Source organism: Lutjanus erythropterus, chromosome 15 (genome assembly GCF_056507025.1).
Source record: "Lutjanus erythropterus isolate fLutEry1 chromosome 15, fLutEry1.hap2, whole genome shotgun sequence".
In the NCBI taxonomy this organism is placed as follows: domain Eukaryota; kingdom Metazoa; phylum Chordata; class Actinopteri; order Lutjaniformes; family Lutjanidae; genus Lutjanus; species Lutjanus erythropterus.
The window spans coordinates 32800735-32828269 of NC_139331.1; the positions used below are offsets into that span (position 1 = coordinate 32800735).

At 39.3% G+C, this 27535-nt stretch overlaps 1 protein-coding gene across 1 annotated transcript in view; it reads left to right on the plus strand.

Annotated features, from left to right (window-relative positions):
• The window catches only part of map3k5 (mitogen-activated protein kinase kinase kinase 5), a 104846-nt gene that overhangs the window by 40941 nt on the left and 36370 nt on the right, over window positions 1-27535 (plus strand). Inside the window, exons 4-9 of the mRNA XM_084738256.1 lie at window positions 513-706; window positions 5543-5711; window positions 8146-8252; window positions 19406-19576; window positions 22491-22603; window positions 25530-25689. Of these exons, the coding sequence (XP_084594382.1) occupies window positions 513-706; window positions 5543-5711; window positions 8146-8252; window positions 19406-19576; window positions 22491-22603; window positions 25530-25689 (914 nt within the window). The remainder of the gene's footprint in view (window positions 1-512; window positions 707-5542; window positions 5712-8145; window positions 8253-19405; window positions 19577-22490; window positions 22604-25529; window positions 25690-27535) is intronic.

Genomic DNA, 27535 nt, shown 5'->3' on the forward strand with positions numbered 1-27535 from the left:
CCAAATTATCAACTGGAGTTAAAGTGTCGGTGTTTAAAGTTAAAACTGGATCACAGTTTAAATGGAGTTTGCAGGTTTGGTGCAACAGCATTAAATTTAATCTGGGTTTAGAGTACAATAAACTGAGGTTTAAATTGACTTTTTTTTTTATTTTAAACTAGGTTAAAAGTTTAGTGCAGCAAAATTTAAAGTTAAATTATGATTTAATCAGGTTTAAAAATGTGTCCTTGTTGGTGTAAAAGAGCTACTAAATAATTGACCTTGTTGTGAGACAATGTCATTTTGAAGCACCGCAAAAACAAACGTGAAGATTCAACTACAGATTTCATGGAAAGCTGTTAATGGTAGATGGTGACATTTAATCTAATGACCAACTCTTTTCCAAACGATTCCCTCACGTTTGGCTAAAATACCGTTGATGCCTCTTTGACACCAGTGTGAAAAAAAAGAGTCCTCTTATGCTTAAATAAGCTGATCGCTTTTTTCCAACTCTGTGCCTCTTCTGTCAACAGACATGCTCGGCCAACTACACCTTCATCCCGTACATGGTGACGCCCCACAGCAAGGTGTACTGCTGTGAGAGCAGCCTGATGAAGGGCCTCACCGAGCTGATGCAGCCCAGCTTTGAGATGCTGCTGGGGCCCATCTGTATGCCGCTGCTCGACCGCTTCATCCAGCTGCTCAAAGTGTCACAGGCCAACTCCCAGTAAGTACACTGATATATTGTGCTGACATTTTTGTGCATTTCTCTGATATATTCTCTGGTTTCTATGTAACATTTATTATATCTTTTACTTCACCTGTTAATTTATCATTGTGGCAGATATACAGCACATGAGCAAGGAGGCTAACAATATTAATATCCTGTTTTTGAGGTCAGTGCTGCTCTACAAAAGCAGAGATCATGATACTACTGCAGCAGGGACATTGAGAAATATTGTTTAAAGTTTTCAGGCAATCTTGTAACAGAGATAAAATGTTATAATGCTGGCATAAAATGCATAAAATTAGCATGTTTGGATTAATAAAGAACCTACAGGTTGTAAGACCTAAAATGCAAATACTGCACTTGGTTCAGGAGGAATAATATTATTATTCAAAATATCTTTATATAAATTAATCTACATACAATTTTACATGTGATTAAAGGTAGCTTTATCACACCAAATCACATAAATGCTTCTTGTCCGTGGCAAAGGAGGCAGTTAATGGTGCTGCTACTCGGTGAAGCTAACACTCATTAATGTTACCGTTAGCAGGAGTTTAGCTAGCGTGGTTTTATGTGTCATGATTAGCTACTGGCTCATTTTGTGATGTGGAGTAACACACTGAGTTATGTTGAGTCATGATCACCGTTAGGAAAAAAACAAACCAAGCTAAACCTAACCAAGTAGTTTTGGTGCCTAAAGGCCGGACGCCACATGTCAAAACAGCCGCCCCCATTATTTTCTATGGACAAGCCCCACACTGCACCTGCGCGCATCGCTGCACCGCTCCGCGAGGCTTCATGCCACTCTCCTATTTCCCAGCGTCACCGCCGCTTGAAAAAAAACACCCTTGCACTCCAAGAAACAGCTGTTTCGTACTTCAAAACAATGTTGACCCAACTACAGACATCATTTGCTGTGTTTCTTGCTTTTCACTGTAGTTCCAACTGTTCCCACTGTGCTCCAACTCCTCTCTCTCCCTGCAGCTGCCTGCAGTCTGTCCCCCCTGGCAGATCTTCTCTCCCTCTGCTCGCATGGCAGCTCAACTTCCTCTGCTCGTCTTTGTCTCTCATCTGTGTAAAAAGAGACTAGAGCCTCTTTGGAGACACTTGTTCTGTTTGTCTTGACTCAGTTTGACTCAGCAAGTCAGCTCAGCACAGAGCTCGTCTTTAGCGAAGCGGCCGACGCTGGACGTTTCACTTCCTATAAATTCTTCAACATAAAAGTTCCCCGTTGTTCTGTAATGTAAAAGCTTTTATTATGAAGCAACAAACTTAGGAAGTGTTTTCATTTGCAGTAACTTAACAGGACTCCTATCAGCTGAAAGCAAACATGAAGAAGTGGTAAAATAAAGCAGAAACCTGAAATTCACACAGCGACACTGGAAAGAAGCTAAACTTTATTACACAGAAGCTAGAAATGATTGAGAGCTGAACACACAGACGCTTTTACAGAACAGTTTGTCTCTGCTGTCCTGCACAGACAGGAGCTCAGTCTGACAACAGACGCTTGTTTGAGGGGAGAGATGGAGGCTCAGAGATGCTGAGGTCCTGGATGGCCTGGATGAGGGTGACGCGGCGCGGCGCTTCCTATGTGTGACACATGACACGCATCATATGACGCACCGCGCCACTCCGCCGGTGGTGTGTTTTAGCCTTAAATCTTACCAAATAGTTTTGGAACCTAAAACTACCCAAGTAGTTTTGGTGCAAATGAAACCTAACCAAATAGTTTTTGTGTCTAAACCGTATCAAAATAAACCTTATCGAGTACTTTTGGTGCATAAACCAAACCAAACTAAACCTTACCAAGTAATTTTGGTGCCTATAACCAAGCTGTGACCGTTTCTCATAGCAACACGCGTGCATGAACAGTGCACCATTCAGTGATCTCCATTCTTATCATGTCGTGTTCTCAGCACTGTGCTCCCTGCAACAGACAAAGCCTCTGAACAGAGTTATTTCCCATCATGAAATGTTAATGACTATGAACTTTCAGGTACTGTTCAGTTGAAGGAAACACTGAGAGAAAGGTAACTGGTTAGAGGATGAGGAAGCAAAAGAAAAAAAAAACTATTTAAAGCTATTCCTGCTAACAAGAAGTTCCTCTGAAGGTGATGACACAGAGCCACGTTGTACACGTGCAAGGTGAGGTGTATGTTGGATCATGAGGTAGGTTCATAATAGATGAGGAAGATGATTTGATTTTTTCAAGTTCCTGTGGATCAGAATTGACCTCACAGGTGTTCATGTTTGAGCAGCGCTGTGATTCTTTCTCACGAGAGCAAGCCTTTGTTTTAATGTCCCATTCTTCCTGTTTTTTACTTGCTGTAATTATTTTTATGTAGCACATTCATCAACTTTGACTTGCGTGGTGATCCACATTAATAAAAAAAATAAATAAATAAACATTTATCGGTGCCTCAGTTGCTGGGGTAATATTTTAGACTTTCCTGCCAACAGGCGATGCAGCAGCCGGTTAGTTCCAGCTCAGCTCCAGGAATAGTGACTCAGGTTTTACAGGCAGAAGAGAAAAACGTGCACTTTGATAAAGCTTTTGTTACAAGCTGTGAGCTCAGCAGCGAGTTTCCAGCTCAGCCATCACTGCTATCTGACTGGAACACATTCTGTACATTGTGTGAAGGAGCATGACTATACTATTTATAATAGCTATTTATAATTACCCACCAAGAGGAGATGAACGTACTCTGCCTGACGGTGCTGAGACCTGCGCTATGAACTGACACGGCTCCTAACTGTTTTCTTATGTCATGTACTGGGTTGACATTGGCGTTGAACATCAGTCAGTGTCTGTGTTGCCTTGTTTCAGTACAAGGGAGATTTAATTGAACTTTAGTCAGCTAAGTCACAGATGGAACAGATTTATTATTAGGGTTAGAACGATATACTTATCTCACAATTTTTAGGTGCCAATTTGTAACTATTTCAATCTTGAAAGTATTGCAGTTCAGTTTAATGATTTATTGCAGTTTATTTGTTTTTTTAACACTAGGCGATGTGAAAAAGTTGAATCACAAACCTCTAGAGACTACATATCATGATTCATATTTCTAAAACAATGCACACCACATGGCAGTCAGTCCCTCTGTGTTTTATTTCTGCAGATTCATTCCTTTACTGCATATAAAATTAGCAAATAAAATACTTTTTTGACTAAACTGTTAGGCCTAGATTGATCTCTCCCTGCTATAAGAATAATGACTTGTATGATAGATAAGAATAGTTTAGTAGCGGAGTGTAGAGGAATAACAGATTGAGTTAGCAATGTGAAGCCAGCAGTTATTAGTTAATTTGCACTGATCAGAGGAAATATATGCCGTTTTATGTTAACCATGTGAAGTAAAATGGTCACATTTGTTAATGCTAATTTCTGTTAGCTTGTTAATGGGATTTCCCATTATGCATTAGCATCAAGCTAAGACAGTAAGAGGTAGTTAATTAAATGAAGAAAAAACAAAACAAAGGTTAAATGCTAATTTAACATGTCAGAATAAAATCCCCCCGTCGTTCTGTGGGGAGCAGCTCTCCACCAAACGTGCCAATTAATGTCAGTCTTAAAAGTCTCTGTTTAATTCAGCTCACTGTTTAATTCAACTTGTAAACTTAATACGAATACAGTTAATGCACCTTAGATTAGTTTTAATGTACCGTAAAGTAAACCCTGGATATGTGCTGAGTAATTATTTGGCATTCAGGCTTTAACTTTATCATCGCTGACAGGATACAACAAGTTCAGCACTGAAGATTGTGGGGATTGATAATGATGTGCAGTGAATATTTTCTGTCTTCTTTAGTCCTCTGTGACAATAATGTAGATGAATATCTTTGGATTGTGAACAAGACGCTTTGGAAAACACTGATTGACATTTTTCACCACTTCCAACATTTTATGGTCCAAAAAACTAATCAATTAATCGAGTGAAAAGTGCTCAACAGACTAACTGATAATGAAAATAACTGTTAGTTGTAGCTCTGAAAGACCAACACAAATAACAAAATAAAATACAAATATAAAATATGGGCTAAACATGGCAGCGCTGCAATTTACCTGCAATTAAAATCTTTGAAGAGGATCTCATCAGCTCAGCAGAAAATGTAAATTTATGTGATAAAAAGGCTTGTGAAGTTGTGAATTGAGATCCAACAAATGGCCTTTTTGCGAGGTTGCATCAAAACACTCAGGCTGTACACACTTACATTTTAAAAGGGTTTCCAAATGGTCATTTACTTGTATGTGTGCAGAAGAATATCAAAGAGAATATGAGAGAAGAGAGTGTTCAGTTTTATGCTTGTAAAAAAAAAAAAAAATGCTTTCAGTTCGTTGTCTTAATTGTGTGCTTTCATCCACAAAATCTATCACTGAGAAATATCTTAAGATATCTGCAGTTAACCTGCCTCTGTCTGTCCATAATAATCTATTAAATTAAACAGAAAATAGTTATGTTTAATACAACCGCGCTGCTTATTGCACTTGACTGGAGGTACTGTAATTCTTGGTAATATTTAAACAACATTTCTGAAGTGGAAAATAACTGTTCTCACTAGAGAATGATAGGAAATGATTTAAAACTCCAATCATGTCAGAAGTGCCCCTCAAGGAGACGCTAAACCCCGTCAAACAATTAGACTAGTAAAATTTTAATTGGATTTTTATATGGAAGCTATCAAAATAATAAAGATTGGTGGAAAACATCATCTTTTGTTGTGTCTAAAAATATGTTTTGAGTCAGACAAAGGCTTATAATTATGTTTTAGTCACTGTTCATAATGGAAACTGGTTTTCAGATGTTTTTTTTTTTTTTTTCCTTCTCACAGCCAGTATTTCCGTGAGACGATCCTGAACGAGATCCGTAAGGCTCGGGAGCTGTACACCGGCATGGAGCTGGCCGCCGAGCTGAACCGCATCCAGCAGCGTCTGGACAACGTGGAGTGCCTTTCGGTCGACATCGTCATCAACCTGCTGCTGACGTACAGGGACATTCAGGTACGCCTGCTCTCGAGTAGCGTGATTATAATCACTTTATTCAGATAGAAAAGCTGCATCTTCTTGTTTTTTGCCATAAAGAGAGGCTGCCCATCCTCTTTATCAACTACTAACTGTTATAGATGTCATGTCATTGTCCAAACAACCCATTATTCCAAAACCCCACTAGTTTGAACAATACTAAAGTAACTTACGTACGTATTCTAGTACAAACCATTTTCTCAACCTAAATAAGTATTTTTGGTGCCTAAATCGAACAAAATAGCAACCATTTCACAACAAAATGTGTGTATTAATTCTACCATGACAGCATGTCACCTGACTCTGGCAGTGTTTGTTATTGTTACCATGGCAACAAGGCTGCAACTAACAGTTCTTTTTACTATTGATTAATCTGTCGGTTGTTTTCTCGGTCAGTTGATTAGTTGTTTGGTCCATAAAATGTTAGAAAAATGTCGACCACTGTTTGTCAAAGCCCAAGATGACGTCCTGAAATGTCGTCTTTTGTCCACAAGCTAAAGAAAAAACAGAAAATGTTTACATTGGAGAAGCTGAAATCAGAGAATTTGGACATTTTTTTGATTAAGAATGTCTCAAAACAATTATCACAATAGTCGGCTATTAATTTAATAGATGGTTAATAATCGGGCAAAATGGCAGAAATCCGTCTGTGAGAGTCAGAGTGTGTATTTTCCGTAAGAACGGAGCAGTGGGCTTTTATTTTTGGATAAGGTGCTGTTGGACAGATGGGGCTTTGGTCCAACAGGACGATTAGGTTGTCCAGATTATGGGCTGTTGGACCAATGGACAGTTCTCACACTTGTTTGGCTTCATAAAGATGAGGTTTGACACCAGCACGGACGTCTAATTGAAAGGTTAAAGTTCAAACCCCTGCAAACAGAATTTAAGAACACATGCACATCCATTAAAATGAAAGAATGAGGACACAGTCTTTATTCATAACTCACAGTAAATTTAATAAAGCAACAGGGCCACAACTAACCATTATTTTCATTAATGATTCATCTGGTAATTATTTTCTTGATTAGTCTGTTATTTCTTTGGCCTTTAAAATGTCAGAGAAAATAGTGAAAAATACCCGTCACATTCTCCCACAGAGTCCAAGATTTCTCCCACAAACAATCCAAAAAAACAAATGGTTTTCATTTGCAAATTTAAACCATGCCAAGCTCTAGCCAGCGAAAGTTTGAGCTTTTTTCATTTAAGATTTAATAAACTTTAATAAAATGAAATAAAAGCAGCCAACCATGACCGGAGCGTGTGCAAAAACTTGGCATGAATTATCTTTGGCTTTAATTACGTACAGCTGCATAACAGAAATAATGCTGCAATCAGTAGCAGCCCCTTTATAAAATAAAATAAAAATAAAATGAAATTAAGCTTGTAAAGATATAGTCACAGCCTGGTACAATGTTAAGACATTTTTATTGTGATATTGCAATATTTGATCACTACAAATTACTACAACTATTAATAGATTTATAGTTGCTGAGTAAATTTTTCAGCCAAAGCAATATTTACTAATATCTCAAATAGCAAATATCTGTTCCATCTGCATGAACCAATCAGGATGCACCTCTCAGCTCCAGATTAAATTTAATAATAATAACTCTATTTATATACAGTAGCACCTTTAAAAACAGAGATGACAAAGTGCTTTACACCCTGAGAACAGGATGCTTTCAGAAACTTTGGAGGATAAACTCTGAAGGTACATCAGACGATCATCTAACTGCTGCTGCGTTTCTTAAGCTCGAACAATTTGCCAACTAAGCGCGGATGATCCGTGTGAGCTGCCCGCGTCCCCGACCTTGACAGAGGAAGCTACTGTACAAACCTGCTGTACGAGTTAAAGAGAGGTCGCCGCCTCGGGATCAGTCTGCCGGCATCATCACTTTACGAGCGGCGTTCTCCCAAACACGGGCCAATGGCAGGCTGCCCGCAGAGAGCTCCGGGCGAAGCTTTTGGTCTGCTTGTCTTAAATCTGCCGCTCTTTCGGCTCTTTAGTCCCTGCATTGCGATGGCACTCAGCGTCCAGATCCTCCCACTCACAGACAGCGCTCAGCCTCATGAATGATTCATTAGAACAACAAGCATTGAGGACGTGCTGAATTATTCAACGTGCTTTGGGTATAGTGACTATGTAGGCAAGTAGCAGCAACAAAAATGTGATGAAGGGGCCACTCAGTTACTGAAGTGCTTTTGGTGTTAAGCAGACGGTCGAGTCTCAGACAGAGTGAATGAAGGAACATCTGAAACTCTCCCTCTGGCCTCAAAGCAGCTCCCTGATGAGTCGTAGCGTCTGGAGGACATCGGCGCAGAGACACGTGGACAGCAGTCCCATAATGCTTAGCGATGATCAGGCTGAGAGTGAAACAGGAGCTCATGACTGTGTTTCTTATTTATCGACCAGGATTATGAGTCCATCGTGAAGCTGGTGGAGACTCTGGAGAAGCTTCCCACCTTTGACCCCGTGGCTCATCCACATGTGAAGTTCCACTACGCCTTTGCACTGAATCGGTAAGACGGCGACAACATGCAGGACACAGCGAAACACACCTAGAGATATGGTATCACACTGATACACACATGTTCAGTTGACAGATGAAAAACTTTCTTGTTTTTTGTATTAAACTTAAACCATTAACTTTTGATTTGTGTGTAACTTCTGCAATCAACTTGGATGTCATGTTGATAATAAAGTGACAAACGGAGGGAGTGTTGGTCAAGGACCAGCAAACTGTGGGAGTAAATTGCAGGATCTTGCTCAGGAGTGACAGTAATGCAGCTGCAGCGTGAGACTGATAGAAGGATTGGTGCAGCATCAGCAGAGATGTATGCATTTTACTGCTGCGATTTAAATCTTGTTCTCCAGGTCGAGGTTTGGTACAGACTACGGATGTGTGCGATTAGTCGACTACACGATTAAACTATTTATCAATCTTTTATTCATGCACAATGTCAGTTAACTGTTGCTGCTATGATGTTATGCAGCCGTCCGTCATTAGTCGGGGATGCGGCCCCATCAGACTGCAGCCCCTCCTGCTGTATGCTGAAAGCGCATAAGCCCCGATCGCCCAGGCAACCCTGTATTCTTTTATCGGCAAAGTTGTACAGATGGCAGCTCATAAAACCAGTGCGGTTTGGCAGTGTTCTGGAAATTATGTTGAATGTAGACTGTGTCAGAATAAACTGATATATAATCACTCGACTGGAGCAACACGTGACCACATTCAGCACAGACGTGGACATTAACCTGCAAGCAGAGCAGCTGCTGCTGCTGTTAGCTCTGCTAATGTTAGCCACACTGTGTTCCAGGTTATTCACCCACAGACAGATACAGCCTTTCACATTTTGCACAAATTTCATGGTCGTTGTAGGTTCTCCTACATGCTTGGAAGGCGAGGGTAAGACAAAGTGTATGCAATTTGCAAGCCGGATGTCGCTAAATCCTGCACAGTGGACTTTTAAATCTAGTTTTAAAAGGTTTTACCACCCTTGACTGAACCCTGAGCTCTCGTCCTTATCCAGCTTGAATCTGAACAGCTTTACCAATGTAGTGTTTTTAACTTTTTTTATACATTATGAAAAGCAATTTGAATTGCCTTTGTACATGAAATGTGCTCAATAAGTAAACCTGTGCTCATTCAGCATCTCCTCCTTGTCCTTTATTTCCAAGTGCTGAGACAGCTAATGGTCTTTTATTGTTTGCATATACTTCTGTCTTACCAATCAGTATCAAGGCATTCAGTAAACACATCGTGCTGCTTGTGAGTTCTTCTGTTAGTTTTTGAAAGGGTTTCATAAGCAGCAGCGGTGGAGAATTTTCTCAAACTCTGGGATAAAGAAAAATCCCAAAATTTGAAGTTACCAGTAGTAACAAATTCAGGTTAAGAGCTCCCAAGCGGCAGTGACATTATATTAGTAGCATGTGTGCAGCGTCTCGGCTCAGGAAAGAGACAGATGTACAACACGGAGAGGTTCTGACTGCCTGTTTCTCACCAGCTGCTTTTCTTGTAAACTTCCTGCGGTTTTGGTGGTGCGACCGCCTCAAACAGCAATAAGGCGTGCTGTTTTCTCTCTCAATTTGGCAGCGATTGGAAAATGTTTCTGCAGGGCGCCAGGATGCCACCAGCGTGTTCGTTTGTTACCGCCTGGCCCATTACCAGGACGCGATGTTGCGTGTTTGCGAGCTCAATGCAGAGACATCTTGTGCGAGAAATTTCATACGATGGGTGTTAATGACAGAAGGCACCTCCTCCACTGTGAGTCTGAGATGCTTCCCTCAGGTTTCAAACAAGACGTCATGATTAAACAGCTGTGGGAGGTAGTTTTTTTTTTTTGTTACAGCTTATTCCACAAAGTAGGATGAGTCACTGTAATTACAATAGCTGTTGCATGTGATTGTTTTGTGATGTGCTGTTGTAGTCGTCTTCATTTTGTCCACCTCTGAGATGATTACTTTGATGGCTGTCGTGTAGTTTGTTGATTACACATGATTATATAATTTACTAGGGATGTAAATCCAAAGTTTCATCATGATACAACATTACATCGATTCTCTGGACAACGGTAGGATATTTGCTGATATCACAAAGTCTGCCACGATATGATTTCAACTCGAATCAGTTCAGGGTCCTGTGTGAAAAAGTAACTAAACTATGATTCAACAATGACTGAACTCTTTAATTAGTGGCGCATCTTAAAAACGGCCACGTCTTTACGTCTATGTAAAGACACAGACTGCAAAACAGCGATAAGTTTTTCTTAATTTATGGTGTGAAGTCATGACAAAGGAGCAAAGTACCCAGAGGAGCTGCTCTCATCCACTGGACTGTTGAACATGTAATCAATATATCAGTCTGGATCGATGGATCATTACAGTTGTCTAACTGTGGCCTTTGACCTAAAACAAGCATCGGTCAAAACTGAAGCCACTTTTAAAACTCCTCATACATGACCAGCATGAATCTCACTCAGAAAAACAAAACAAAACTCCTGATGCCTGAAATAAACACGTTATAAGGAAACTGATGAGTATATTGATGTGACATGAACACATCTTACAGAAATGAACTTTAAATTAGCTCTGGCACAGTGCATTAAATTGTCACATTTGTGGTTAATAATCTAATTTACATGGCTCCATACAAATTGAATATAGATACATTTTTTTTTTTATTTCACCTATAGTTTTGAAGCATGTAGCCTTTGATTGTCTTGGCTGTGTGTATTACATGTATATTTTTTTGACCAGGATGTTGAGCTGCTGCTTACGATTGCCCTGTGTGGGAGTAAATTAAATTAAAACTGCTGTGTTATGATATTAATAATCATAATAGACCAATAACATTGACAACAATTCTCACTCAGAGAGCACACACTGTCATTCATAACACACTGACCTAAAAATAATAACAATAATAATAATAATAATAATGATGATAACAGGTAGTATAAATTAATGATGAACCTGAATGATGAAGCAGAAATTTGCATCAGTATCCTTTAGTTTTTCTACAGCGTAATGCAAATGAAATAAAAAATTAACAAAAAAGCAGTGTAATCACTAATACTGTACGAGGGGTGTCACGATTCTCCACAATCTGATTCGACCTTTGATTTTAAGGGTTAGGGTAGATGTAAACATTTTTTTTTTTTCACTGACAGTTATTCCGGTCTATCGAGTTTTAATTTGTAAAGAAAAAAAGCGTCTTAGCATTTGAAAATACAGTATATGTTGTTTAACAGGTGGTGGTGAATGAGACAACAGTTCATGGATTTTGGAAAATGTGGTTTTTGGATGCATTTTGTGTGGAAGCAGTTTGGTTCACACTGACTTCTGTCTTTGACTTCAGTTTTGACCGATGCATGGAAGCAATATTCTGGGTCTCAGTGGACGGCAGGAGTGGGGAATACGACCTTGAGGTCAACAATTCTGCAACATTAAATTTTAGCATGATTTTTGCATCATGTGATGAAGTCCCAGGTGTTTAATACACTAACTGAGATAAAAACAAGCATTCACATGTGTTTATTTGTTAGTTTATTAATTGATTTTCCAGAAAATGTTCTATACCTCATATATAAATACTGCATCATATAATTGCACTGCCATATTGTAAGCGTCATCCTCCCTCAAGCCTCTCTGCACCTCCGACCCACTTATATGCCCTAATAATAACATCTGTTGCCATGGTGAAAAGTGATGGCATTATCTAAGAGAACTGTGTCCATGTCGTCCTCTCCTAATGGACAGTTCAGTGATCCCAAGTCTAACAGCTGTTTTTTCCATCCTGAAATAAATAAAACATGCAATTTCTTTGACATTTAACTGGGAAAATAACTATCTTACAGCTTGAATACAAAATTATATATATTATGCTGTAGTCTTCAGAAAGCCATAGCTGTCAGACGGTAGTTATGGGTTGTAACAAGCTGCACAATAGAGCGATAAAGTAGAAAAATCTTTATGTTCTGAGTTGTATAAATTATTACCTTGGCTCTTTTCACTAAGTTCTTACACAGAAAAGCGCAGCACCCTACGAACCCTTAGATATTCAGCCCTTTGCCTCCCTCACAGTGCAGATTATTAGCCTGATTTTCCACTCATTGACAGTTTTTGAAGATCGTGACACAAGCCTTCCAGATCAGAGGCAAATGGGCCTTTGCTCTGCAGTAAAAAAAAATCTTCACTCCTCACAGTTGCCACGCAGATCTCTTTGAAATATTGAGCAGGTTTAAAGGGATAGTCTGGATTATTTGAAGTGGGGTTGTACTCATCAATAGTCAGTGTATTACCTGCAGAAGGTGGCGAAGCAGAGAGGAGCGCCGGGACAGAAGCTAAGCAATATTGCTGTGGACAGGGTCATTTTAGCCACTGAAAAAACACACCCAACTAATATCATTTTAAGTGTATGCTATATGTAGAATATTTTACTGCTTTACCTTGATATCAGACAGCCTTTTGGGAAACTGTCCTTATTATAAGCCAGATATCACTCTCTCTTGCTCAACCAGACTCCAGTCATTTTACCTCACAGAGCTCAGGAGCTGTTGGTCTACCGCTGACTCGATCTGTTATTCTGTTTGTGTTATAACACAAATAAACTAACCAATCAAGGCAGTGGTAGACCAACAACTCCCAAGTTCCATGAGGAATTATTACTGATTTCGCCAATGGGGTCTGGCTGAGCGAGAGAGAGCAATATTTTTTTTTAAATAATGGCAGTTTCTCGTCAGAAAAGGCTGTGTGATGGCAAGATAAAACAATGAAAATATCCTAAATATACCATACACTTAAATTGATATTGATTTTTTTAAATGGGCCTTTTTTAAAGTGGCTAAAATATGTTTTGCTGCTGAAACTGTTCACAGCAGCACATTGCTTAGCTTCTGTGCTGATACTCCTCTCCGCTTCTTCAAACTGAGGGTGTGTCGACCTCCCTCGACTCCTGATATGTACCTCACACAACCTTAACTTAAAAAAAATCCGGACTATCCCTTTCATTTCTGGCCGTGTCAGGGAAGGAGAATGTGCAAAAAGTAGTAATAAAGTTCGCTTGTTAAATACTTGAGTCTGATTGGTCAGTTACAGAATTCTGAGGTCTGTTATTTCTGTATAGCAGACTGTTGCTATGTATAAAAATTGTTGCTATGAAGAACAAACTTTCTATAGATGCAGTTCTGATCGTGGACACTGGAGGAGCAATAAGATTATTTTTAAATCCATAAAATCATATTTGAATAAATATTTTGTGTCATATCACTATTTTCTTTGGTAAGTAGCCATGTAATGAGATAATGTACAGTGAGCAGGTCATTATTGTGAAATAAACCCTGTCAGGGTGAATGAAGACCTGTTACATAAACTCGTTCAAATGAGCTTCAGCAGCACACTGATGCTCCAGTATTAATAATCTAATATTAATCTAATGTCACTTGACAAAAATATGCAGTGAAGAGACCAGACAGACTCATCAGGGATTCCTCTGGTGAGAGATTTTGTAATGTGTCACTTCCTGTCGCTCATCAATCATGTTGTCTGAATACGATTCCCGATTACAAGACAGAAAGTCGTGTAGTGAGAACGGTACAGGATGTGACAGCGTTGATGACTGGTGTGAAGTCCGTGCTTTGCTTCTAAATTAATCTGCCTGGTCGAAGTGTGTGTGTGTGTGTGTGGACTAATTGGCTTCAGCAGCGTCAGGTGTGTGTGAGTGTTGGTCGCTGCTCAGGCGTCCTGTTGAGCGGGGCTCGCTGCTGGGAGCCTGACAGGAGCGAGGGGAAGAATCTCCTCCATCCAAATACCAATCACCTTCCAATCAGGAGAGAAGAAAGAGAGAAATGAGAGAGAGAGAGAGAGAGATGCAGGCCTCGTCTCCCCGAGCGCTCTTCCCTCTGGACAGTCGCCATGGTAATAGCTGTCAGCTCATATGTTTTATTTAACCTTCACGCTCTGGAGAGGAACCACGTTATGTTTATCTATCACACGTTGCGCCTGTGTGTGACTTAACTTCGCAACGCCGCGCATTTCTCTCTTAAGTCTGTGTTTTGACACATTCAGTAACTCAAGAACAAAAATTACCATGGAGTCGAGCTTCTGAAGCACTTTGCTGAATACATTACCATAATAATGAGGAAACAGTTTTTCCTGAAGATATTAGGGACCTTTGTTGATATTAATACTCCATATGTTATGTAAGTATGTTGACAAGTGAGTACAAATGTGAGAATAATCTTATTTAATGGTCTCTTTATCTTATCTCATTAATATATGATGGCAATTAATTATTTATACATCGCGGATATTAACAAGGGCACATCACGCAGCTCTTGTTTGATTTGTGTCCAGTAGTGCGGCATTTACATTTTCTGTTGTTTTTATTTAAGGGATGCACTAGTTGTGAAATTCAATTCAATACAGTGTTTAAAATAATATTATAATTATAATAATAATGATAAACTTTACTTGTATGGCGCATTTCATGCAAGAAAGGCAGCCCAAAGTGCTTTACAACAAAGAAATGACAAGTGCTTCACATAAAAAAGACATGGAATTAATATAAAAGGAATATAATGCCATAATTAATGTAAAGTGAGAGGAAGATTAAAACCCACATGTGAAAATTAGATAAGATGAGAACAGAGTAGAATGTATCTTTTCATGGATAAAACCCACTCGATAATACTAGTAAAAAGTAAGATGAAATGAAGATAAAAAGATGAAAATAGATAAAATGTGTAACATAAGATGGGGGGGTGGATACCGATGCACGAGTCTGACTGCAACTAAATAACACCACAATTTAGCCGGCAGCAAACTGATGTTACGCAACTGATAAACATCAGCCACCGCCATCGCTGGATATCATCTTACTTGCAGATATATCTGTTATATTTCAGTTTGTTTAGTTGTCACTTTCAGTACGTAAAATTTGTGCAACAAAACCTCCAGATTAAAGAACATAATACGGTTAAAGTGCCTCTGAGCTGTTTGTTTGTTTGAACACGTGGTTAGAAGTAGGGTTGTTCCGATGCCGATGCCAGTATCAGTACCTCAGTGACTCCAGTTGGCTTCGTAAAGTACCGATTTGATATCACATAATTTATGGGAAACCTGCTACTCTCAGTGGCGCCCTGTGGGCCTTTTTCCCCATTATTGTGATGGCGAAGTCATGTTCTTTTACATTCATTCAGGGGTTAGTAGTATACAGCTGTTAAAATATATATATATATATATATATATATATATATATATATATATATATACACATACATATATATATATATATTTATGTGAAGGATAATGTACAGTGAGCAGCTCATTATTGTGAAATAAACCCAACAGGTCCTGCATCTCCCTGACGTGGTTTATTTCACAGTAATAACCTGCTCACTGTACATTATTCCACTTAGTACATGGCTACTTAAAAAAAAGTCACTTAAACTATCGATTTTAAAAATGATTTTATTGCTCCTCCAGCGTCTGTTATCCGAACAGAATCCATAGCAACGGTCTGTTATTCATTCACAGTCCGCTACACAGAAATAACAGACCTTAGCACTGATATCGGATTAATATTCTTAAATTCGGGACTCAGGAAGTTAAAAAAATGTTTTATGAACATCTTTATTTAGAAGTAATTGATTATAAAAGGGGTGAAGCAAACATTAGAAACGCCTCTCAGTCTAATGAAGTACGAGTCAAGGGCAACCAAAAAGGTTAATCAACACCTCTCTGAAACAGTTGAAAGAAAACTGAGAATTTAAGCCTTCATTAAGGTAGTGCTTAATAAGCAGGGTTGTTGTTTGAGACAAAAACCAAGTGAGTTTATAATTAACTGGAGGAGGTCACTCAGCACCAGACAACCTGAAGAGAATATTAGAATGGAACTGCTTTGTAATTACTTTTTGGATAGAAAGTGTGGTTTAATTGCATGTTTTCTCTCAGAAACTAGATAGTTAGTTAGTTAGATGGATGGTTGGTTGATTAGTTAGATGTAAGCTGTGCATACTACGGGTCCCATGAGCCAAATTTTTGTGCACATTCATGACTGCGTCCTGGAGGATTTCGAATTTTGTCAAGCTCGACACAAACAATCACTTGGACTCAAAGATTTCTGGCCATAACTCAAGAATTAATTCACTAATTATGACCAAATCGATCAAAGTGTTGGCGATGACAGAGGGGTTACATCCAAATACTCCTTTTGAGTTGCCGGGCAGAGATCTGCACTCAACTGAGTGAACTCTTCTTCTTCTTCAGTTGTGCCCAGAAACATGTTTTGTTTGGTCACGTTGACCTTTAGCTGCCAAAATCTAATCAGTTTGTTCTCGAGTCCAAGTGGACGTTTGTACCAAGCACCACGAAAGTCCCACCAAGCATTCCTGAGATTTCTCGAGATCATAAGACCTTTGAGCACCAAAATCCCATCAGTTCATCTTTGAGTCAAATTGGTTGCTTGTCTCAAGTTTGAAGAAATTCCCTCAAGGCGTTTTTGAGATATCGCGTTCACTACAACAGGAAGACCTGAAAACATAATGCCCGTGAGCTCTGCTGTCGACGGCATTGAGCCATAAAAAAAAAAAAAAGTTTTTTCAAAGATTGTGACTCACAGAGGTCCTTCAGCAGACAGTCATGAATGAGCACAAAAAAAAATTACATCTGGCGGGAATAATTTTATCTGTGAATCAGACCATTTATTGGTGAAAATTGTAGGTAAATTTATTTTGTTAATTTGATAGACTTTGGTTCGTTGTCTGCTCATGCCAAGCGACACACCTGTGGTTTTTGTTTTTGCTAACGAAGCAGAAGAATTAAACACATTAAGTGCAATTTTCTGTTCTGTTCTGAGGTGGAGTGATCAGAACAGAAAATATAAAAGCTTCCATGAACAGACGTTTGTGCAATTTAATTAATTAACACCTGAAGAGGTCTCAGTCCCTTCACTCCACAGCGCCAGACTCCTGCCTCTTCTTCTCTCTTTTGAGTGGCTGACTCCACGATATCCTTCCTCAGTTAGTTATAACAGAACCTTCAGCACCTGAATGATTCACTGCAGCTCAGTTGGCAGCTCACAGACCTGAATAAAAGAGGCGATTCTGTAAATGAACCCAGTAACCTCGGTAATTTAAGTGAGGCTCCTAATGGAGTGGCCTCCTCTGCGGCCAGGTATCGCCGTCCCATGACAAGAGCTGTGCAGCTGTTCCCTAGATACACACAAACACACACATACAAACATACATGTAATTATGTTCTCCACACGCACATACACCCTGCTGATGCTGCTAATTTTGATTCACTCTATTCAAATCGGTGATTATTTTATGCAGCCAAGAAAATAAAGGATCTTTATACAGACTAGACTGTATGCACACAGTTATGTTATACAAATTATGTTTTTTATTCAATCAAGTTGTATTTTAATGTTTTAGCCTTGGCATGAACACTTATTGTGATTACATAAAACCCTCTGTCTTGTTTTATGGATTATGGATTATTATTGCATATGTGAAAAATAAAGTTGCATTAAAGTTTTGCCTCCAGAAGAAGCTGCATGAAATCGGATAAATTTGTCCTACTGTCGGTCACGTCTAAAGAGTGCGAGTTTGAAAATGAAAGAAAAAAAAATACATTTAATGGAGTGGTGCAGCTAATAAACATTTCGTTACCGATTAATCTGTCAATCATTTTCTCGATTAATCGATTAGTTGTTTGGTCCAGAAAATGTTGAAAAATGTTAATCATTGTTTCACAAAGCCCAAGATGACAAGCTAGTTTATTCACTTTATTCTAATAGAAAAGTAAAGAATATATTCACATTTCACAAGCTGAAATCAGAGACTTTGGACACTTTTTTTTTTTTTTTTAATATGACTGAAGACGATCAATCAATTATCAAAATATTTAGCGATTAATTTAAAAGTTGTCAACTATTTGACTATTGAACTATAATCATTGTAGCTCTAGTGTGGAGTTAGACAGAAGGGAGCCGGAGGGTAGCTGCTCCAATTAGCTGCATGACATGCCTGAAGCACCTGTCAGCTGCAAGTTGCATTGTGGGTAATGTATGCACCAGGTTTTAACAAGAAAGAAGAATCTGTGCAATAAATAAAATGATATGTCTGATTTTTGCTGCATCCGTGGAGTTTTAAATGGACAGATCAACCCAAAATCAAAAATACATATATTTCTTCTCACCTGTAGTGCTGTTTATTTATCTGAAGTGTTTTGGTCTGTCCCTACATTCAGGTATGAGAAAGAGGAATTCTTGAAGCATAAGACCAAATCCAGCTCTAATTCTCCACATTTTCACAGAGACTGAGGTCATATCAAGTGCATGGAAGCAGTATTGGTTTACTGTTGTGCTTTGTATTGTTTTGTAGCTCCCGTTGTTGTTCAGTGGGGGAAGGCGTGCCACCTGTTACTCCCATCATTATCTGGAATTCTGTGGAAAAATAGAAAGCAGTGTTTTAATAATGGATCTTAGTCTGATGAAAGGACTGAAAGGTTCAAATAAGCCCTTTGAAATGGGGACTCCAGAAGTGAGCTTGGACTTCAGCAGTCAAAACTATATGTAGTCTTTCAAACCCACATTTTCTAACACAGATGTAATGTGGCACTGAGGTATAAGGAAACCTACTCATGCATTTTTAACATTATTTTTTCTGTTGTTGGTCTGTTTTTTTGGTTTTTATGCTGTTTTTATGTGCTTTTTTCTGCCCGTTTTCCATTTTTTTTCCAAGGTTATGCTGAATTGTATATAGTTTGTGTTAAACTGATGATTACATGTATGTGTGGCAAGGCCAAAATATCCTGAAAAATGTCCAAGTTTTGGTTAAGCTCTAAAAATATAATCCTACGCTTCCCATGATGCAACTCATTAGGGTCTTTTCAGCTCCCTGCAGAGCCCCAGAACAGGCCACTCCACATGAGTCATATCATATTAATATTGGTGGAGAGCCCCTTTCAAGATGCTGTGATGTCTGAACACTTAATAAGTGTTAATAGTCACAAATACCCACGACAGTTTTCCACTGACACCTCCCTGGAGGGATATTTACTCAAAGCTGATTAGTTTTTTCTTTGCTGCATCTGCCAAATGTCTCAGTCAAGTTAAAAAAATGTTTTACCTCCCCTCTGACTTGTGTGTTTTTGTGCGTGTGTGCAGGAGGAACCTGCCGGGCGACAGGCAGAAGGCCCTGGACATCATGCTGCCCCTGGTGGAGGGCGACGAGCAGGTCGCCTCGGACATCTACTGCCTGGTGGGACGGATCTACAAGGACATGTTCCTGGAGTCTCACTTCACTGACACGGAGAGCAGAGACAGCGGCACACGCTGGTGAGACAGCCTGGCGGGATGTGTGTGCGCTTGGCATTTCTGTTCAGTCAAACAGTTGGTTCCCTCAGACACTGAGTCACATAAATATTGTGAGAAGAAATGTTTAGAAGAGCAGGATGCCTGACAGATGCCTTTAAAGTGACTCTCTGCATCGTGGCACTGCAGTATTAAGAGTTTACTGTAATAAAGGACTTATTAACAGCTGTAATCATGAAGGTAAAAGCTTTTGTTGTCAGTGAGGAGAATTATGAGTCTCATTGAAGGAAATGGGCGGGCCACAAGTCTGCAAATGACAGCTCATCACAGGAGTGAAAGAAAAAAAAGATGCATCTAAGACTGCACCCTGCACCACCTTAAAGTAAATGTGCTAAAGCGTGAGAACACCATGCAGAGGATCCCTGTGGTGGAACGTAATTTAGTAAATTTAGGTGCTTGTTTGCTTGGTGCTTTCATCCAGTGTTATACTTCAAACTCCACCACATCTCAGAGGCAAATATTCTACTTTTTACTCCACTGCTGTAGATTTGTCTGACAGCTTTAGTTACTAGTCACCATGGATGAGACCAAGTCACCGTCCCGCATGTCACAAATAAGTCTTAAGTCAAGTTCCAGGTCAAGACAGGCAAGTCCCGAGTCGAGCGTCAAATCAAGACCAACAGATCCCAAGTCCTAAACTTTGAGTTTTGAGTCCGAAACAAGTCATAATGTAACAGAGAGTTTCCAGTTTCAGTGATTTACAGTTGACTTTGCTGTAGAGCTGCAACAATTAATCAATTATTAGAATAATCACCAATTATTTTGATCATCAATTAATCAGTCTGAGTAATTTTTTAAGGAAAAAAGTCCAAATTCTCTGATTTCAGCTTCTTAAATCTGAATATTTTCTGGTTTCTTGAGCTTCGGACAACATTGATCAACTTTTTTTTTTTTTTTTGACATTTTATAGGCAAACAGATATTAATCAGTTAATCAGTTAATCAGCTATGAAAATAATCGTAAGTTGCAGCTCGCTAACTGTGTTGATAATTCAAAGGCTGAACAAATTTGGAAGTTGTTGTGTGTCTTTGATGCATTTCTGTACATGAAACTACCCAACAAAATATAAAGTAGTTCAATGAGCTCAACCTTAGAGACTTTAGAGCAGTAAAATGCAAAATACACATTCATGCAGTGGTATTATTAATTAAAAACATCATATCTAAGAAAGATGCAGGTCCTTTTGTACTTTTACTTGAGTAAAGGATCTGAATTCTTTTTTCCACCGCTGGAGTTTCCTGTCGCATCAGCTAAAAATAACAAGGGGGGAAAAGATTACAAAACCACAATGATTCAAGAATGAAATGGCAAAAAAAAAAAAAGTAGTGCTGCATATTAGGTGAAACTTTACACTCTTTTAAGAGCTTTAGTCCCTTTTCGCTGCAGATGGATGGAAAGTTTTGTGAGGATTTGAATGTTAGAAACATCAGTGCAGTTGCAGTAAGTCGAGTCAAGCGAGTAAGTAACAAATCAAGTTTTGTTCTATACACTTTACAGTTATCATATAGAGAAATTGAGAGAAAAAAATGCTCAGGAAATTTTGTTTATTATGCATTTTGTCTCTTTTGTTTTGCAAAATGAAAACAAAGTGAGAACAGAAAGAAACAGAAATAATTTGAGACCTTACATTATGTTTAAGAACCCTAGATTATCTACAGATATTATCATGCGTGTATTTTTAACATGATAGCAGTATTTAATATCGTCAGTCGTTTTTTAACATACGAATAACAAATGGAAACATAATGACACACAAACAGAGGAAGGTGCAGGGACGACTGTTGTTTCAAAGATCAGCGTAGACACAAGAGTGTATTTCTAGATAACGATCATGATTATTACAGTCTCTATTTTGGTAGACAGAGTTCAGACACGAGTGGAGGCGTAATTCAAAGGTCTGCCATATTTTCTCAGATTTGTCAAAGGAACCAAAAATCACCTGAGCGGCTCTAATTCGAGGCGCCGCATCGCTTCCATGAACCACAGGATGTGAGCTTTTTCAGTTCAGTAAAATGAAGCTGCTTTTGACTGTTACAGATTTTATATCCCATCTGATGTGATTTCAACAGATTGAGTCTGAAGCTCTATTTATTTAAGTTTAAGTTGAATCACTGATGAGCGTTTTTCCCTAATTTCAGTCTGGCCTTTTTTTTTATTCAGAATAATATGTCACGTCTGAAAATGTCCCAGCATTCAGTCTGTGTTTGGTCCAGATCTGAACCTCTGGGTGATGAAGCTGGATGTTCACAGCTTTGAGAGCGCCGCTGAAAAAAAACCTGCAGGATCTGCTCGACGCTAATGAGTCAGCACGGAGCGAGCTGCGTGTGGAGGCTTGAAGTCAGGCCGTGGATCCGGGCTGTTCTGAGACAGATCACGGTTTCACTCGGTGCCGTCTAGTTTACCTCCTGAGTATGACGGAAGTTGACTTAATAACAGAGCAATAATAATAATACCAACACGAGGCTGCTGATAGATTGCCTTCATCTGGAAATAGCTCTTAAGACCTCATATCTTTGCAGATTGAATATGCTGCTTGCATTATCGAGCTCCCATCTGGCCATTATTTTCAGTTCCATGTCACAACTTGGCAGAGGCCCCCTAATAACATTCACACCCCTTCCCTCAACACAACAGATTGCTCATTAAATAAATGAAATTTCTTGTTTTGTGAGGGTCTTCTCGGTCGCGGTTTGTCGTTCTGCGGTCCCAACTCAATATGGCTGTAATTGTTTTCTTTCTTTCTTTTTTTTTTTTAACTCAGAGTGTCTCCGGAAGCCGGGGGAGCCCCACGAAGCCATCCGTTATCTCGGAGATGCGTTGGGATTTGGAATGACGCATTTCTTGGTGTTTATTGGAGTTTTCTCTCTGTTTCTCTCAGGTTTAAAAAGGGGTTTGAGTCAGAGCCAACACTACACTCTGGTATCAACTATGCTGTTCTGCTCCTGGCAGCCGGACACCAGTTCGACACGTCTTTCGAGCTTCGCAAAGTGGGTGAGTGGACGCCAGACTGTATATCTGTTATTGTTCTGGTAGATATAATCAGTCGCATCTATTTAGGGCATAAAACTAATTATTTTACTGAACGAAAGCTTGTATAAATTTGCGTCCATACATGGAAATCTGCAGGTTAAAGCTGCACTGATCAGTTTTTTTTTTCTTTTTGACGATGTATAGAGGGTCACTGGAACACGCCCCCTCAGTCGGACTGAGTGACATCCTGTAACATGGCTGCCTTTAGCAGGGAATTTGTGAAACCTGATTATCTGCGTAAATTAAATGCAGTTGGACTTGACAGAGATCCTTCCAATCTACCAAAGAACAGTGGTTCTAGATAGAGACATTGACAGGATGTGGGTTTTCTGACATTTATATGGACCTGATTTCAACATCAGGAAATACACAAAGTAAAGGAGGCGCACAAAAGGCGCAGTTATTTCCAGAGTGAGGATGTCCTATATGAATATTCAATTTACCCAAAAATTTAACATACCTGACACAAAATAGCAGCCATAAATCTATGTTTCAGTGCCTGGATCCCAGTTGTTTCTGTGATTTGATCCATTTCCTTCTCTTTTCTTTAATTTTTTACAGTTTGTAAAAAAGATGGCTCTGTTTTCTTGCTGAAGCATCGTCTTTAACATTCACATTTTGCTCGTTGCATTCAAGCTGAACGCTAACGCTGGGCGTAGCAGTTGTGACGTCACACGCATGACCTCTATACACAAATAAGAAAATATGTAAATGTGTAATCTTAAAGGTGCAAAAGTATTATCATCTGACTTTGCAGTTCCCTTCCAGCCTACAGAGCATTTTAGCATCTTTCTTTTTGATTTGCGGTATCACCAATATGGCTCAGTCTCACTGCTCTCATCAGCTCTTTTTAAAGCAGCAGGCAGCTGCTTTCAGCAAAAAAAAAAAGATCAGCGGCACCTGTTTATCGTGTGAGCATGTAGCTGCTGAAGAGACAGGTAGAGTTCCTCAAAAGAGAAAAATCTGGAGTGCTTGGAAGTTCAAACAAGTGTAGTGAAGATGGTCTTTGGTGGAGAACACAGAGGTTCAAAAAAGAAGAAAGGCCCAAGGCTCCTCTGGCAACAAAACAAGATGTTTCATGAAATGGATAATAAAACAATGTTTTGGTTTTTTTCATATTTTCCCAGAAAAGTGCTTTGGACCTCTCCTCTTTTAACTTTGTTTTCCCCACCAAAGAGCACCTTCACTACATTTATGTTTCAGGGTTGTTGGAGACCAAAAACAGAGCTAAAAGAAGTGTAATTATGTACATATATTCATCAGGCGGCGAGAGACACGACTTGTGTCTGCTGGATGTGTAAACAGACAAAAGCTGATAATGAACCAAAGATGTTACCTACTCACAAGGGAAATATGTGGCTCTCAAGGAGCTAATAGCCCCAAAATGTTCACGAGCCAGTCTCTGTTTGCCGTTTGGTGCTGGGAAAGTTAAGCCTGGAATTAGTTTTTAGAGCTTTTTCACTGAAAACAGCCTTTTGCTGCAGCTGAAAACGACACTATGTGAGCAGTGAGAGAAAACAATGAGCTGAAAGAAGCTATAAAGCTCCACAGAGCTGCAGGGTTTGGTGATAATGCTCTGCGGATTCATCACCACAAGCAAATCTTGTTGCTAGATTGGATATCCATCCTCAAAATGCACATATTCATTTGATCCATTTTAGTAAAAACATTATTTATAGTTAATTTTATAAAGAAAAATCTGATTATATGCAGCAACATCTCCTCCTGTTTTGCAAGCAAGCATGCTGTTGAGCCCTTGTTCCAAATCTTCTGGTTTTGCCCTGAAATCTGAGGCTCAGAGAAGCTCAGGAATGTGGGAAACGGAGTCAAGCAGTCCTGGGAATCAGAAGGCAGCTCCCTGAGTTAGCCCCATCCTCCGTCCCTGCAGACCCCGCTTACCCCGGCGATTATCACTACGACCCCCACCTGCCTCTCCAGAGGGCTGGTTACTGCAGCAGGACATGTAGCGGCAGCGGCTTTACCTTCAAACTCTTACAGAATTCAACAACAGATTATAAGGCGAGACCTCTGCGCTGCAAGTTGTGACATATCCATGAAGAGGAGGAACATTTTTTTTAGCCCTTTCTTGGTGCAATCTCCCCTCAGCTGTTTTGTCTGCTTAAAGGGATAGTTCAGGTTTTTTAAGTGGGGTTGTTTAAAGTATTCATCCAACAGAAAGGTTTGGAGAAGCAGCAGGAGTCCTGGTGTGGGAAGCTAAGCAATGTAGCCACTAAAAAATATCAATACCAGTATACTGTATAATAATATTTGCCGTAAGACAGCCTTTTCTGACAGGAAGCTGAAGTGATATTCATTAAAGGGGATATCTGTAATATAATTACTGTAATAAATCATAAAATTACCATATGTCATCACAGATTAAGGAAACATGTTAAGCTGAAATACTCGCTCCTCTGACAACAGTGCTACAGCTGCAGTGTTCTCCTTTTTTCACATTAATTAGAGTTCAAATTCATGCAGGATGTTAGCCGAATAATTAAGTGTATGTTTATGAGTCGTAAGAAATTATTAATAATCTTTTACATTTAGGATTTTAGGAGTATATAGTTTACAGAGTAGCTTGTAAAGGTTAAATTGAGCAGAGTGGAGTTTGGTTGCATTGAAGAGAGTGATATTTAGGTTATATAACGGTGGTATAGACTGTCTGACAGCAAGTTAAAGCAGTGAAAATATTATAAATATGGTGTATACTTTTTTAGTTCGTCCACAGCAGTACATTGCTCAGTTTCTCCTGCTGCTATCTACTGTGGGTAATACAGTTATTATTGATAAGTACCTCATACAACCCCACTTCAGAAAATGTCAATAATCTCTTTAAAATCTCAGTTTGGGAGGGGAAACGCTAACTCTGTTTGTTGTTTTTCAGGTGTGAAGCTGAGCAGCTTGTTGGGAAAAAAAGGCAGCCTGGACAAGCTGCAGAGCTACTGGGACGTGGGCTTCTTCCTGGGCGCCAGCATCCTGGCCTGCGACAACACCAGAGTCATCCAGGCCTCTGAGAAACTCTTCAAACTCAAAGCGCCCATCTGGTGAGAACAAGGATAAGCCCCTTCTCAGATTAGCATGCCGAAGAAAAACACATTTTAGACCTCATCCATCACCGACTGTGTGCTCTGGTTTCCCCCTGAAACCACGGTGGCCATCTGTAGCCGTTGTTCGAGCATTTGGCGCGTTTCAAATCAGAGAACAGAAATTATAACGAGGAACTGCCTTTGCTCATTTGAACAGCGCCTCTGTCTTAACCTGGATTTGATGAGTATACCAGCCAGGTGATTGTGACATTTTGTTAAAATATGTTAAATAAATAATTCAGACATTAAAGTGGTGCAGAAATTAGTGAGAGGATTTACTTTCAGCTCTGATCATGCTTCCTAAATTTTGCAAACAAGATGACTAAATTATTATTATTATTAGTTTCTGTTTGTGTTTCAGTGAAATTTCTTTTTATTTATCCAAAACCTCTCCTGAGCAAAACCCTGTTTGAGGCAGATGGTGGTCAACACGCCCTCAGTTTGAAGAGGCCGCAGGAGGACCGGTGTAGGAAGCGAAGCGGTGTGCTGCTGTGGACGGGGTCAGCGACCTAAAAAACAGCCCACCAAAACAAATTCAATATCAGTTTAAGGAGCATGAAAAACAGTCAGATTGCTGGCGCTGGCGAGGAACTCGCCCGAGGCTAATAAACTGTTGAACGATGGTTTATTTTGTGGTAATATTTTTCTGTCAGCACTTGAAATCTTTGGATGGAAACATCACAATCACATCCTGTTTTCTGTGACATTTTAAGACACAACAGGATGAAACAAAACAATTTACAGAGACAGACTGGTACATTGTGTCTTGGTACCCATGAATTGAAAAAGAATTTTATTGCTGTCGAATAAGTTTTTTATTTTATTTTATTTGTATTCTAAAGCTGTTTTGGGGGATATTCGGTGTTTTTCCAAATTGTTCCTTCATGGTAGCAATGTTAGGATTCATATTTCTAAAGGGATAAAGGGATATTAGTCAATTATGAGGCTTTACTGCCCCTCAATTAAAGGCTTTATTAAATTCAAAGGGATAATTTGGATTATTTGAAGTGGGGTTGTATGGGTCAGCAGCAAAACATATCTTAGCCAAAAAAATCAATATTAATTTAAATGTATGCTATATTTAGAATATTTTGACCACTTTACCTTGTCGTCAGAGAGCCAAATATCGCTCTCTCTAAATCAACCAAACTCCATTGGCAAAATCAGTAATTTAACCTCACAGAACACAGGAGTTGCACAATAACACAAACAAACTAACTGATTGAGACCAGCAGCTCCTGTGTTCTACAAAGGAAAATCACTGTTTTTGCTAATGGAGTCTGGTTGGTTTGGAGGGAGCGATATTTGACTTCTATAACAGCGGATAAGGTAAAGCTTTGAAAATATTCTAAATATAGGTTAGCCTACACTTAAACTAATATTGACTTTTTTTAGGTGGCTAAAAAATGTTTTTCTGCTGACCCTGTCCACAGCAGTTCATTGCTTAGCTTCCTACACCGGTACTCCTGCTGCTTCTCCAAACTGGAGGCATGCAGACCGCCATCTACCGTAGATAACACACTGACTGTGGATAAATACCTCATACAACCCCGTTTCAAATAATCTGAACTGTCCCTTTAATTGCAAAAAAGGAAAATAAGGCTCAAAATTATCCTTGGACGAATGTCGACTTGTATACGACATTCATATGAAAATAACTATTCTCACATAATTGTTTTCACGGTGAAGGGACAAAGTGTTTGTTCAGTTTTTATATCCATTCCTCCAGATTTTATGAGGCTGTGTCAGATGTAAAACATGTGTAGGGTACAGTAAACTGTCTGCAGCTCGGTTTTTGCAGCAC